The sequence below is a fragment of the Doryrhamphus excisus genome, chromosome 9 (assembly GCF_030265055.1).
Source record: "Doryrhamphus excisus isolate RoL2022-K1 chromosome 9, RoL_Dexc_1.0, whole genome shotgun sequence".
Classification (NCBI taxonomy): domain Eukaryota; kingdom Metazoa; phylum Chordata; class Actinopteri; order Syngnathiformes; family Syngnathidae; genus Doryrhamphus; species Doryrhamphus excisus.
Window position 1 is genome coordinate 1,268,724 of NC_080474.1, and position 14,911 is coordinate 1,283,634.

General features: G+C 45.6%; 1 protein-coding gene across 2 annotated transcripts in view; it reads left to right on the forward strand.

The window, feature by feature from the left end:
- LOC131136273 (titin-like) overlaps nucleotides 1-14,911 on the forward strand; it is a 196,852-nt gene that overhangs the window by 49,121 nt on the left and 132,820 nt on the right. For both annotated transcript variants that reach the window (XM_058082950.1, XM_058082951.1), the window contains exons 57-81: nucleotides 148-426; nucleotides 511-789; nucleotides 870-1,157; nucleotides 1,232-1,510; nucleotides 1,622-1,903; nucleotides 2,941-3,219; nucleotides 3,285-3,566; nucleotides 3,648-3,926; nucleotides 4,021-4,308; nucleotides 4,388-4,666; nucleotides 4,740-5,021; nucleotides 5,091-5,369; nucleotides 5,541-5,819; nucleotides 7,249-7,539; nucleotides 7,655-7,942; nucleotides 8,903-9,028; nucleotides 9,541-9,823; nucleotides 9,953-10,136; nucleotides 11,149-11,229; nucleotides 11,307-11,574; nucleotides 12,581-12,640; nucleotides 12,743-12,814; nucleotides 13,006-13,728; nucleotides 13,875-13,952; nucleotides 14,081-14,353. In XM_058082950.1, the coding sequence (XP_057938933.1) occupies nucleotides 148-426; nucleotides 511-789; nucleotides 870-1,157; nucleotides 1,232-1,510; nucleotides 1,622-1,903; nucleotides 2,941-3,219; nucleotides 3,285-3,566; nucleotides 3,648-3,926; nucleotides 4,021-4,308; nucleotides 4,388-4,666; nucleotides 4,740-5,021; nucleotides 5,091-5,369; nucleotides 5,541-5,819; nucleotides 7,249-7,539; nucleotides 7,655-7,942; nucleotides 8,903-9,028; nucleotides 9,541-9,823; nucleotides 9,953-10,136; nucleotides 11,149-11,229; nucleotides 11,307-11,574; nucleotides 12,581-12,640; nucleotides 12,743-12,814; nucleotides 13,006-13,728; nucleotides 13,875-13,952; nucleotides 14,081-14,353 (6,381 nt within the window). The remainder of the gene's footprint in view (nucleotides 1-147; nucleotides 427-510; nucleotides 790-869; nucleotides 1,158-1,231; nucleotides 1,511-1,621; nucleotides 1,904-2,940; nucleotides 3,220-3,284; nucleotides 3,567-3,647; nucleotides 3,927-4,020; nucleotides 4,309-4,387; nucleotides 4,667-4,739; nucleotides 5,022-5,090; nucleotides 5,370-5,540; nucleotides 5,820-7,248; nucleotides 7,540-7,654; nucleotides 7,943-8,902; nucleotides 9,029-9,540; nucleotides 9,824-9,952; nucleotides 10,137-11,148; nucleotides 11,230-11,306; nucleotides 11,575-12,580; nucleotides 12,641-12,742; nucleotides 12,815-13,005; nucleotides 13,729-13,874; nucleotides 13,953-14,080; nucleotides 14,354-14,911) is intronic.

Consider the following 14,911-nt stretch of genomic DNA (forward strand, 5'->3'; position numbering starts at 1 on the left):
TCGTTAAATCGAGTCTTATCTAATATTCCACACTGCAAAAAGAGTCATAAAAGTGTAGCAAGTAGCGTCGGGACATCCCAAATTATTTGTGACACGGAGGCCTGAAATGTGTTTTGTTTTTCAAACATGACTTTTCTCTTTTATTAGTACCTCCAAGATTTGTCCAAAGGATCCAAAATATGTCGGCAATTTTGGGAGATGCCGCCACCTTTTCTTGCACCGTTGAAGGTTCTCCGCCTCTTTGCATAAACTGGCAAAAAGACGACAAATGGATCCCGGAAGATCCCAAAGTCAAGAGAATGTTTGACAACTCGGTGGCGACTCTCCAGATCCCTTCATGTGAGACGAGTCACGGTGGCAAATACGCCTGCCAGGTTGTAAACGAAGCCGGACAGGAAACCTGCTTTGCGGCGTTGACCGTTGAAGGTATCTTGGACTTTATGCGCCATTCTTGCAATATCGATAGAAAAAAAAGAACAAAGCAGTGAACGTGTTTGCTTGGTGTTGTAGAACCTCCTTCCATCCAAGACAAACCAGGAACGCTCAAAGTCACTTGTGGGGATCCGGTTAAACTGGAGTGCAGAGTAGTCGGAAGTCCTGAAATCGTTGTAAGTTGGAGCAAAGATGGCCGAGAGCTCCACTCTAGTCGGAAATATCATCTGTTCCACGAAAAGGACCTCGGCATTTTAAATATACAGTCTTGCGATCTGCAAGATGGCGGAGATTATCTTATGGAGGCCAGGAATTCTGTGGGAAAATGCCGCTGTAAAATCACGCTGATGGTTTTAGGTTTGTTGCTTAAATTTGACTCGACTTTTTCTTCGACCGTTTGTTTGTTTCTGCTCTAATCATCTGTCAATGTTACGCAGAGGAAGAAATCCCGCCCGCTTTCACAAAGACGCTAACAAATATCCAAGCAGTTCTGGGTTCAGTGGTCACCATGGAGTGCAAAGTGGTCGGTTCTCTTCCGATATCGGTTGCCTGGACCAAAGGCAAGGAACCCATCAGTGAGGGTTCCAAGTATGAAATGTGTCAGGATGGCAACACATTCAGGCTGCAGTTTGTTTTGACTGACAGCCGGGACACGGGCGAGTACTCGTGTCACCTTAGCAACAAAGCGGGCCGCTGCTTGTGCAGCGCCGTTGTCACCGCTAAAGGTTTGCATTAGCACGTCCCCGATTTTGTAACTTTTCTCCTTTTTCAATATTTCTTCTGTGTGGATTTTATTCAGCGCCACCGCGGTTCACGGTGGAACCTGAGTCTCAAGCCGTGGTTCCAAAAACCACGGTGGTTTTCCAAAGCGTCTTTGAAGGAACGCCACCTTTCACGGTGAAATGGGTGAAAGACGACGTGGAACTGATGGCTGGTCCATCATGTCGCATCACACAGGATGAATACTCTTCTTCCCTGCAACTGGACTCAGTCGGGAACCTGCAGAGTGGGAATTATTCTTGCCACGTTAGCAATGAAGCGGGCGCTATAAGAAGTGCGGCTCAATTATCGGTCAAAGGTGAAAAGTGACGACCACCAAGCATCTTCTTCACCTGACTGCCCATCTTCTCCATCACGACGTTGCATGCCCAAACTCAGCTGACTAAATGCTTTTTTTTTAACTTTTCAGAACCACCACAGTTTGTCCAGAAACTTCTTCCCAAAACCTTTGTGAAGCTGAGCGAGGCGCTCCGCTTGGAATGTAAACTGTCCACCGCCCAGCCGCTCGGTGTGTGCTGGTTCAAAAACGATGAACAGATCACGGACGGAGACAACTTTAAAACCGCGTTGGTGGACTCCACGGCGCATCTCCAGCTTTGCTCCGCGGGGCTCGATGACAATGGCGTTTACACGTGCGAGGCTCAGAACGATGCCGGCAGCGTGAGCTGCAGCACCGTGCTCACGGTGCAAGGTCAGATATCCCATGGCTTCTTTTTGTCGCATGAACACAAGGAATGCGGAATTTCAGCATTTTGTTTTTTTTTTTGTTCCGGGTGGCACGGCGGTCTAGTGGTTAGCGCGCAGACCTCACAGCTAGGAGACCAGGGTTCAATTCCACCCTCGGACATCTCTGTGTGGAGTTTTCATGTTCTCCCCGTGCATGCGTGGGTTTTCTCCGGGTACTCCGGTTTCCTCCCACATTCCAAAAACATGCTAGGTTAATTGGCCACTCCAAATTATGAATGTGAGTGTGAATGGTTGTTTGCCTATATGTGCCCTGTGATTGGCTGACCAGGGTGTACCCCGCCTCAAAGACAGCTGGGATAGGCTCCAGCACCCCCTGCGACCCTTGTGAGAATAAGCGGGATAAAATGAATGAATGAATGAATGATTCGGTTTAGCTGGTTTCATAATTATACCTTTTGAGTGTTAAGTTGGTGTGTGATGAGTTTAGTGTTCTTTGTAAGAACACTTAACACATTCCAAAAACATGCTAGGTTAATTGGCGACTCCAAATTGTCCATAGGTATGAATGTGAGTGTGAATGGTTGTTTGTCTATATGTGCCTTGTGATTGGCTGGCCCCCAGTCCAGGGTGGACCCCGCCTCTCGCCCAAAGACAGCTGGGATAGGCTCCTTGTGAGGAAAAACTGGTAGAAAATGAATGAATGAATGTTTTTTTGTTCCAAGACCGAATCTTTATTGGACTGATTCTTCCTCAAGGAATGACGGAGACAGAATTGACTAGTAGTAAAAAACTCCACCAAGACTGCATGGCGATATAGAACCTTCAAGTCGGATCACGGAATCCTGCATGAATCAGGCATCCCACAGCATGGGTCAGTTTTTGAGGAGGGGAATAGTCGGCCATGTTTCCGACAGAATGACCGCAGTTTTCTTTCCTGTCGTCTTGTGAAAGTGTTCGATTGCATCGCGTGCGCCGAGCCGTCTTTGTAAAGGAGTACAGATTTCCTTGTTGATTCACATTCACGGAAATGTTTTTTTCCAGAGGCACCCTCCTTTACCAAAGTCCCTTCCCCAGTGGAGGCCGTTAAAGGCAAAGATGCAAGCCTGCACTGTGAGATATACGGAACGCCGCGTTTGCAGGTGAGCTGGTACAAAGACAAACGTCCGCTGAAGGAGAGCAGGAAGTACAAGATGATCAGCGAGGGCAGCTCGGCCACGCTTCACGTCATGAGACTGGAGCAAGCCGACGTCGGCGTCTACGAGTGCAGGGTCTCAAACAGTGTAGGAAGTGAATCCTGCAGTGCTAGCATTAGCTTAAAAGGTTGGTTCACATTAGCCGGCGGTTTCTTTGGAGCTCATCTTCTAACTTCTAACGTCACAATTTAGAACCTCCGGCCTTCACCACCAAGATGGTCGACCAGTCTGTGAAAACAGGCGAGCGGCTGACTCTGACGGCGGCGGTCAAAGGCTCCGAGCCCATGACCGTGTCTTGGATTCAGGACCAAGATCACATTCTGAGAGATGGAGATAACAGGAAGATTACCTTTGAGCACAACGTGGTGACGCTTGTGGTTCCCACGGTAGATTCCACCACCGCGGGGAAGTACACCTGCCAGCTTAGGAATGATTCCGGAACTGTGGAATGTATCTCCCATGTGACGGTTTTAGGTTAGTCGAGGTCTATGAAACTATGACAACCGGCAACTTCTTCCATTTGTGTTGCTCAGCACATTCTTCTCCAATCTCTAGAACCCGCAGCCATCGTGGAAAGTCCAGAGTCCTTGAACATGCAGGCAGGGGAAAATGCAGTTTTTGAAGTCACTGTGTCAGGTTCCCCTGAGTTGAAAATCAGGTGGTTCAAGGACAACAAAGAACTTTCTTCCGGGGCTAAGTACCAAATGTCCTTCTCAAAGAAAGTCGCCCACCTGAAGCTCCGTTCTGCCGATAAAGCTGATGCCGGAGAGTACAGGCTGGAGGTTGCAAACCACGTTGGTTCAGCCTCCTGCAAAATCAAACTCTCTGTCTCAGGTTGGTGGTCGCTCAAGCACTCTTATGAATCCGTTTGGGAAAACCACACAAAAACGTTCTAACCTGTTTTTTTTTGTTTTTTCGGGGGGTATAGAAAAGATGATTCCTCCTAGTTTCATTAGAAAGCTGAGAGACACCCACCTTGTGGTGGGAAAACCCGGTGAGATGGAATGTAAGGTGACGGGTTCAGCTCCTTTAACAACTTCCTGGTTCCACAACGGCCAGGAGATCACAAGTGGATCCGACTGCGATATTAGCAGCTCCGATAATAACTGTAAACTCAGAATTCCAACCATTAAGGTGTCGGATTCCGGGAAATATACTTGCAAAGCCGTGAACGCTATGGGAACCAGTGAGACCAGTGCTTCCATGCACGTGACAGGTCAGTGGTTCTTCGGTGGCGTTCAGAAGACATCACAAAAGTTATGATGTTACAAACCGTTTCTGTGATTTGAACCTAGAACCTCCGTCTTTTGTGGAAACGCCCGAAGCTCAAGAGACACTGCTCGGGAAAAGTGTGTCGTTCTCGGCGAAGGTGAAAGGCAGTTCCCCGCTCAGAGTCAAATGGTTCCGGGGAACAAAGGAAATGCAGCACGGGAGGGGGTGTGAGATCTCCCTGAATGAAGATGTCGCTAGTTTGATTCTTCACAGAGTGGAACTATCCCACGCGGGGGAGTACACCTGCCAGGTTATTAACGATGCAGGGAAGGAAAGTAGCACGGTGTACCTGTGCGTCAAAGGTAGGACTTGACTTGTTTGCCGTTTTCCGATCTCCGATCTTCCGATGACTCATCATGGAATTGCTTCTTACAGAGCCGGTTCACTTTGTAAAAAAGCTGAAGGATCTTTTCTCCGAGAAGGGTAAGCCTCTAAGACTCGAGGTGACGTTTGCCGGAACCCCCAGAGTCAATGTGACATGGAAGAAGGATGGCGTCTTCGTCTGGGCTTCGTACCAGTACAACGTCATCACGACGTCCACTTCCTGCATTCTTGAGGTTCTTAACTCCGACAAGGTCGAAGCAGCAGGACGATACTCTTGCGAAATCGACAACGGAGTCGGAAAAGACAGATGCGATGCCCAAGTGTCCATTCTAGGTATAAATGCGCATCTCTCGATATCGTGTTCGCTCTTGTCACACTAAACCGTTCTTATTGTCGCTTTAGAGAAACCGTATTTTCTTGAAAAGATGGAACCGGTCGAGGTTGCTCTGGGTGATCCGGTCACCTTGCGGTGCCAGATTGCAGGAACTCCTGAAATCTCCGTAGCTTGGTTCAAAGCGGACGGGAAGCTGCGGCGTTCCGAGAACTGTTTGATGGACTTCGCCAACGGTTTCGCCACTTTGAAACTGCTTAAGACTACCAAGTCTGATCGCAGCCAGTTCATCTGCAAGGCTGAGAACCGGGTGGGCTCGGCGTCCGCCAGCTGTGACGTGAACGTGACAGGTGATACTTCGGACTTTTCTTCTGTTATTTAGTATAAGAAATCTGAGGTAGATCCGAGGTACAGGATGCTAAGGTGGATCACGCTGAGCTCTGGACTATGCTAATAACATTAGCGCTAGTAGCCGTAGAAGTGCTTTAACGCTTGTCTAACATCAGCATTGCTTCTCCCAGAACCCGTTCGCTTCATCAGAAAGTTGGAAGACACGACATTTACAATCGGTCAACCGCTCAAGCTAGCCTGCAAATACGTCGGAAGCCAAAGAGTCTTTGTCACGTGGAAAAAGGACGGCAAATTCATTTGGGCGTCCTATCAGTACAATGTCACAACCACAGACTCAACCTGCGTCCTGGAGGTCCTCAACAGCGACAGGCCGGAAGCAGCCGGGGTGTACTCTTGCGAAATTGCTAACGGAGCCGGAAGTGACGTCTGCCAGGCTCGTGTCGGTTTAGGTAAAGGAACTCCATCGAGAAACCGTAAAAACAACGATATTGCACTTTCTGCTCCGTTGCCGTCAGTGGATGAGGTTTTTCCAGCAAAAACTCCTGAATGGGTCCTGGACTAACCGCATGGCCTGTGAGCATCACATGACTGACACCGACTGCTGAGTCCGTTCTGAAGCAACTGCAAGAGGATTACTTCTGACTCGGTAGTTTTTATTAGCCTTGAATGTACCATGAAACATCCGGCGGACCAGAACCTGAGAACCCGTTTGCTTGCCAACCTGCATGAAGGCTTCGCTTTTAGTTCACCTTGAAGGACATGGAGCTGGACCAGGATAGGGAGTGCATCAGGGCTCTGTACAGAGTCCTCAAGTGTTGTGCAAGGCATGAACAAGGCATGCTTAGTAGTACTTATGTAGTAATTGGTACGTGGTAGTCGCTACATTAGTTATAGTTAGTTATATAGTATAGTTATACATTAGTAATAGTTAAAGTACTTAACCAGTAGTGCTTACATACAGTAGTAGTACTCACATAGTAATTGCTATCGACTTGTAGCTACATCCTGTTGTGGTTACTACTTAATAGCAGATACGCAGTAGTGCTTACATAGTAGTACTTATGTAGTAATCGGTACATGGTAGTAGCTACATGGTAATAGTTAAAGTAGTTACGCAGTAGTGCTTACATACAGTAGTAGTACTCACATAGTAATTGCTATCGACTTGTAGCTACATCCTGTAGCGGTTACTACTTAATAGCAGATACGCAGTAGTGCTTACATAGTAGTACTTATGTAGTAATCGGTACGTGGTAGTAGCTACATTGTAATAGTTAAAGTACTTAACCAGTAGCGCTTACATACAGTAGTAGTACTCACATAGTAATTGCTATCGACTTGTAGCTACATCCTGTAGCGGTTACTACTTAATAGCAGATACGCAGTAGTGCTTACATAGTAGTACTTGTGTAGTAATCGGTACGTGGTAGTAGCTACATTGTAATAGTTAAAGTAGTTACGCAGTAGTGCTTACATACAGTAGTAGTACTCACATAGTAATTGCTATGGAGTTGTAGCTACATCCTGTAGTGCTTACTACTTAATAGCAGATACGCAGTAGTGCTTACATAGTAGTACTTACGCAGTAATTGTTAGGTAATCCTTATGAAAAAACTCCAAGACCGCTTAGCTCGTGCATCATTGGAGGTCCACCAAGGCGGACTTGCCCAAATACTCAGAACGAAACATCTCATCCTCGGATTGAAGACACTAAACTTCTTGTGACTGGTTTTTGCTTCTTGATGGGTCTTGATGAGGCTTTGGGTCTCCTGAAAAGCTTGGACTTGGACTTGGACTTGGAGTTATGTTGGCAGGTTGCGGTCGTTCATGTTCGAATGCAAAACCGTCACTTTGTGACTTTGTCTTCCTCCACGACAGAACGCACACTTCCTCCCAGCTTCAGCAAGCGTCTCCCAGAGTCCATGATGGATTCGGTGGGTAAGACGGTCACCATGGAGACTCGGCTTTGTGGCTCCCAGCCGCTGAGCATCACCTGGTACAGGGACAACACAGAACTCAGTGCGTCAGACAAATATGATGTCACCTTTAAGAACAACGTGGCCGTGTTGAGTGTGCGGGACTCCAGCACCTCTGACTGCGGCACCTACACCTGCGAGGCCTCCAACCAGGCCGGGAAAGCTTCCTGTCAGGTTTCTCTCACCATCTCAGGTGGGTTTCCATTCATTGTGTTTACATGTCCTAGCTGCCACAGAAAGCAAGGTTCTAGCTGAGGTTCCTGGTCGTTCCTTCTCCTTCATCTGAACGTCTACGCTACTTCTTCCAGAAAGCAGCAAGCCTCCTAAATTTGATGTTCCTCTGCAACCGGTGACGCTTTGCGAAGGAGAGAATCTGAGCCTGAAATGTCACGTTGCCGGCTCTTCTCCACTCACCGTCCACTGGATGAAGGACAGGAGGGAAATCAAGTCTAGTTCAAGCACCAAGATCACGTTTGTGAATGGTACAGCTTCTTTGGAAGTCAGCCAGGTGACCAAACCTGCTGCAGGAGATTATCTGTGCAAGGCCAGCAATGCTGCAGGGACGGACTTCTGCAAGGCCAGGGTTACCATCAAAGGTACTTCATAGATGGATGGATGGATGGATGGATGGATGGATGCATGGATGGGTGGATGGATTGATGGATGGATTGATACATGGATGGATGGATGGACGGTTGGATGGACGGACAGATGGATGGATGGATGGATGTTGGATGGATGGATGGATGGATGGTTGATGGATGGTTGGATGAATGGATGGACAGACGGACGGACAGATGGACAGACAGACGGATGGATGGATGGATGGATGGATGGATGGATGGATGATTGGTTGGATGGATGTTGGATGGATGGATGGACGGATGGTTGGATGGATGGACCGACAGATGGATGGAGGGATGGATGGATGGATGGATGGTTGATGGATGGTTGGATGAATGGATGGACGGACGGACGGACGGACAGACGGATGGAGGGATGGATGGATGATTGAATGGATGGATGGATGGACAGATGGTTGGATGGATGGATGGATGTTGGATGGATGGTTGATGGATGGATGGATGGTTGAATGGAGGGATGGACGGACGGACAGACGGATGGAGGGATGGATGGGTGATTGGATGGATGGATGGACAGATGGTTGGATGGATGGTTGATGGATGGATGGAGGGATGGATGGATGATTGGTTGGATGGATGTTGGTTGGATGGATGGATGGATGGATGGATGGATGGATGGACGAATGGCGGTATGGATGGTTGGAGGGATGGATGGATGTATGGTTGGATGGATGGATGGACGGACAGATGGACGGACAGACGGATGGAGGGATGGATGTTGGATGGACGGATGGTTGGATGGAAGGATGAATGGATGGATGTTGGATGGTTCGATGGATGGATGGTTGGATGGAAGGATGAATGGATGGACGGTCGGACAGACGGTTGGATGGATGGATGGACGAATGGTTGGATGGATGTATGTATGGTTGGATGTATGTTTTTGGCACTCACCTCGGTTAATTCTTTCAGAAAAAGACGGCAAGTCCGCCGCCAGCACCACGGCTCCTGCCCCCGCAGCCAGTGCTCCTGCCCCCGTGAAAGCCCTTGACAACCTTTTTTTCATCGAGGAACCAAAGAATGTTTCTGTCACAGAGAGTAAGTAAACATGGCTTCCCACACTTTCAATAATTTTGGGACATCACAAGATCTCGCAAGATCAAAGCAAAAAGGGGTGAGTTCAATGCAAAGAAGGTGTGTGGATGTATATTATGGATGTGTAGTATAGATTTATAGTATTTATGTTTATTATGACTGTATAGTATGGATGTATAGTATGGATGTATAGTATTTATGTATATTATGTATGTATATTATGGATGTATATTATGGATGTATATTATGGATGTATAGTATGGATGTATAGTATTTATGTATATTATGGATGTATATTATGGATGTATATTATGGATGTATAGTATGGATGTATATTATGGATGTGTAGTATGGATGTATAGTATGGATGTATAGTATTTATGTATATTACGGATGTATAGTATGGATGTGTCCTTGTCAAAACAGGAGGACATTTTCAGGGGTCCATGATTAAAAAGTAGCAATTCTTCATAATTTGTATCATTGATGGATTGATTGATTGATTGATCTTGCAGAGGGCACGGCCACCTTCATCGCTAAGATTGGAGGTGAGCCCATCCCCAGCGTGAAGTGGATGAAGGGCAAGTGGAGGCAGATCACACCCGGTGGTCGCATCTCGATGGAGCACAAAGGCCAGGATGCCAGACTGGAGATCCGAGAAGTGACCAAGTCAGATTCGGGTCATTACAGATGCGTGGCCAGCAACAAACATGGCGAGATCGAGTGCAGCGCTGAGATGGCTGTCACCAAAAAAGAGGAAGCGGCGGGACTTGAGGACATAAGGATTAGGCTGAAGAAGTAAGTTGTGGTCCACAGGGACCAGAGACCGAAATTTATCAGCTTCTGTGTCTCCTCTGTGTCCACCTGAAAGAACTTGCTCTGATGAACAGAAATTCGGGATGATGTGTATGTTTCCTCCTGTGCTAGGACCCCCTCCAAGCAGAAGAGTCCCAAAAAAGAAGAAGAGGTCAACATAGTCGAGTTGCTCCGAGGTCAAGATCCAAAAGAGTACGAGAAGGTTCTGAGGGAGCACCAGATCCATGACTACCGTGCCATCCTCCAGGCAGTGGAGCTCCTGAAGAAAGAAAAGGAGATGGAGGCCGTAACATCGGTAAGAGATTTCCTGTCAGGTCCTGTAAGTATTACTGTTAAGTTCTGATAGAACATGCACTCCATTATTTTATTATTTTATTAATTTTTAATTATTAATTTTTGATTTTTTTTTATATAAAAAAATTAAATAAAAAATACTAAAATAATAAAATGGAGAAAAGGAGATGGAGGCCGTAACAACGGTAAGAAATTTCCTGTCAGGTGCTGTAAGTATTGCTGTTAAGTTCTGATAGAACATGCAGTCTATTATTTTATTATTTTATTATTTTATTATTTTATTATTTTATTATTTTATTATTTTATTATTTTATTATTTTATATTTTATTATTTTATTATTTTATTATTTCATTATTTCATTATTTTATTATTTTATTTTTATTTTATTTTTATTTTTATTTTTATTTTTATTTTATTATTATTTTATTATTTTATTATTTTGTTATTTTGTTATTTTGTTATTTTATTATTTTGTTATTTTATTATTTTATTATTTTATTATTTTATTATTTTATTATTTTATTGCATATATATTATTATTATTATTTATTATATATATATATTATTATTATTATTATTTTGTTATTATTATTTTTGTTATTATTATTATTATGTTGTTATAACTATTTGTTATTATTATTATTATAACTCACCAAATTCAGGTCTGGCAAAAAAATAATATTTTATGGGTCCCATACATAAGCTCCCAAAATTGACTCTGTAGCGCCCCCATTAAAATGAATAAAAATTTGCATGATGTTTCATCACACATAGTGGGCGGAGCCTGGCGGCAAAAACTGGTCGCCGCCATTAACCATCAGTCAGTCACAACTTCGTATCATCAGATCGCCGTCAAAACTCACATGAAATTTTGATACCGACTCCAATGGCGCCACCGACTGGTGGAAATGTATATCTGCCGTAATGACCGTTACGGTGGGTTGGGGCGTCAGACAGGAAATGACCACGTAGCCACGTATTGATGTCATGTCGTGCACGTTTCCCGCTACAGGGGGCGGGGCATGGCGACCGAGTTGATGAAGAAGACATGGCTCGACTCATCCAGCAGCTCGAGGGCCGAGTGGACACAGAGGTAAAAAGTTTTGACGACTCCCAACACAAAGTCTGATCTCCTCCGTGAATTGATCGAAATCCATTTTGAACCCGCAGCCTGTCACCGTCACGGAGGACATCCGTGACCAGACGGTGCCTGAAAACAACAGCGCCACCTTTCAGTGCCAGATCAGGATCAACTACCCAGAGATCACGCTGAGCTGGTACAAAGGAACCCAGAAACTGGAGAACGGTGACAAGTACGCCATAAGCAGTGACGGTGAGCGCCACTGCTTGAACATCCACAACTGCCAGTCCAAAGACCAGGGAAACTACCGGGTGGTCTGCGGTCCTCACATCTCCAACGCCAAGCTGACCGTCTCAGGTAAGAACAGGGACGCCTCACTGGTCTTTGTGCTTTTGGGGGCGTACTCACACCGGGGCTTCCGCCACGATTGGTCAGTGCTCTGATCCATGCCCAGGTTTGGTTAACCTTGGCTCTTGGGTCTTGGCTCTTGGCTCTTGGCTCTTGGGTCTTGGCTCGATTGGCTCTTTACTCGTGCTTACTGATGAACTTACACAATTCCTAAGAGAAATGACTCAAAGGTTAAAGTAATCCAGTACGGCTCCAATAGTCTAGCGCGCTATCATCCATTAGCATGTCCGTCATCATCCGTCAGTCCTTTACTTGGTTCCTCTTGGTCTTTTTGTCAGGTTCAAACTCCTGTGACACTTTTAAAAACACTTAAATACAGAAATACAGAAGAGAAAGAAAACAATATTCAAAGTTACTCGCAGCGAGGAGAGTGAAACCAGTTCACGCTCCTCTCTTTTTATTCTCTTTCGGGGGTCCCTACTACATGGTCTTGCAACTCTAAGGGGGGCGGAAGAGGGCAGTTCCACGAGCTGTATTTGTTTGTCTATATGTGTGTGTATATGTGAGAGTAATTACTTTTATTGTTTTATGAGTTCTTATCTTGACACATTCTTGCAGGATTAACATGAACATCTGCAGGGTTTGTTGTTGTTGGCGCATCCGGGTACCTCCAGGACCCGGGGGTCGCTGGGGGTCAATGGGGGTTACTGGGGGTCTCTGATCAGGGTCACGGGAACATTTGTTCCTCAGCACATTTCTATTGTCTAAGCAAATGGACATAAGGGTGATAACTAACATTATATTTATTCTATCTACATTTTATTCTAACATTTTTGTCCAGGTCTTCTTCTTCTTCTTTCTTTGTTCTTTCACGTTCTTGTGGTCCCAGGAAGACCAATGAATCTGCTTTTAAATGTAAACGTTCCTTAGACCATTTTGGAACTCAGTTGTTAGTAGATATGAAGACTGCACTCGGTCGTTGTATCTTTAACATGAACGTTCTTCATCTTTCAAGTTCCTGAGGTTTACAGGACGCCAGAGGAGAAACCCTCTGCAGCTGAAGCTCCACCTACAGGTATTTGTAAATACCTGCTTTCCTTCGTCTTTGTTTGCATGTTTTTCTTCCTTATCTTAATATGTTGTGGTCAGAGAAGTCATAAGAGTGAATGTTTTTAAGAAGCTGACACCAAGACGCCAGAAGTGGTGGTTGCTGATTTGCCTGGACAAGAGGAACACCCGGTCCCTGAAGGTAACATGATAATAATAACAACTTTGAAGCCTACACTTGTTTGTGTGTTCAAGTGTGGTTTGTCTTTTCAACGTTCATGTGGTGTTGGTCTGGCTTTTCTTGGTCTGTCGTTATGACACCATCTTTTATTTACTCGACTTTGCCGTGATTGGGACAAACCATTGAAGTCTTTGTCTCTGTTAAACTTGAAGCATTGAAAATATGCACCAAAGCAGAACCAGAAGCCGAACGCCAACCTCGACCAGAAGCCGAACCCCAACCTCGACCAGAGGACAAACCCCAAACTCGACCAGAAGTAGAACCAAAAGCTGAAACCCAACCTCGACCAGAAGCCGAACCCCAACCTCGACCAGAGGCCAAACCCCAACCTCGACCAGAAGTAGAACCAAAAGCTGAACCCCAACCTCGACCAAAAGTAGAACCAAAAGCTGAACCCCAACCTCGACCAAAAGTAGAACCAAATGCTGAACCCCAACCTCGACCAGAAGCCAAACCCCAACCTCGACCAGAAGTACAACCAGAAGTAGAACCAGAAGCTGAACCTCGACCAGAGGCCGAACCTCAACCTCGACCAGAAGCTGAATCAGAAGCTGAACCAGAAGCTGAACCAGAAGTAGAACCAGAAGTAGAACCAGAAGCTGAACCCCAATCAGAAGCTGAACTAGAACCAGAATCTAAATCACAACCGGTTGCTGAACCTCAACCGGAACCAGAAGCCACACCTGAACTTGACCAGATAGGGACTACAGATAGCATTCCAGATCCTTTCCAAGCCCAGCTGAGATCCGAGCCTGAAGCGGCTCCAGTAGAGACGCTGGCTGAGTCCAAGACCGCTCCGGCGTCAAAGAAGATGAAAAGAGAAGCAAACAAGCTCGAACCTTCCAAAAAACGAAAAGACTCTTCCAAAGTCCGAGGTAACATCTTAATGTCTTGGCTACCATCTTCATTCTTGGTTGTTTTCACGTACAAACTAGAACATCTCAGACTTCTTTCACTTCAAGTATGATCTTGAATGAGGTCATCAACCGTTGTTTAAAGCGCATGTCGTTCTTCTCTTAAGTGGACGACACACTCGCACCAGAAGAACCATGTCTCTTAAAGGTCACCTCCCCTCCAGCTGAAGCTGCTCCTGCACGAGGTACTGCCGAAGAAGCTCATCTTCATGAGCAGAGGAGGGCTGGAGATGTTCTTTGTGTGTCTGCATGTTGTGTACTCGATAGAGTATGTTCTGTCAGATGTCTAATCATGTCAAACATCTTTCTGAAGTTGTCCCAGAAGTGAGACAACCTAAAGCCATCCCCGAGATGCCACAAAAACCGCATCTGTTGCCTCCTCGTGATGAACCACAAGAAGCAAATCTTCAAACAGAAACACCAAAAAAGATTCCCGGAGAAGCCACAAAGGTTCCAGAGGCTCCTGCCCAAAAGGAACTACCAACAAAACAAGCAGAACGTCCACAGTCTGGCCAAGCAGAACTTGTTGGTCCAGCTGCCCCACAAGCCAAAGACTCCAAAAGACCAAAACAAAAACCACAACAAGGTAGCTTGGTCAGCATGTCCTAATCATCTCACTCTGGCCTTCACTGTCTTTTCTGTGTCGTTGTTGTCTTTGTCTCCTATGACCATCACCTTTGGAAAGTTATTTAGCTAACAGCAATTAGCTAAACAAACCTTTCCTTAGCTAAAGTTATTTAGCTAACAGCAATTAGCTAAACAAACCTTTCCAAAGCAGTATTTTCTGTGTTTTGTGTCTGTACTGTTCTATGTGAGGTGTCATCTTTGGTAGTACATTGGAGTACATCTTTGGCCCCAGATGCCAACGTTGTTGGCCGTGGCTGCACAAGTTTCTGTTTGGATTCTTTACAGACATGGCCAAAACCATTGCCATATTTAGCCAAAAACATTAGCATCTTTAGCCAAAAACATTGGTATCATTAGCTAAAAACATTGGCATATTTAGCCAGAAACATTGGCGTCTTTAGCCAAAAACATTGGCATCTTTAGCCAAAAACAGTGCCATCTTTAGACAAAAACATTGGCATTATTAGCCAACAGAAGATTCTTGCCAAGGGAAGGGGGTCATGTTACCTTCAAGACT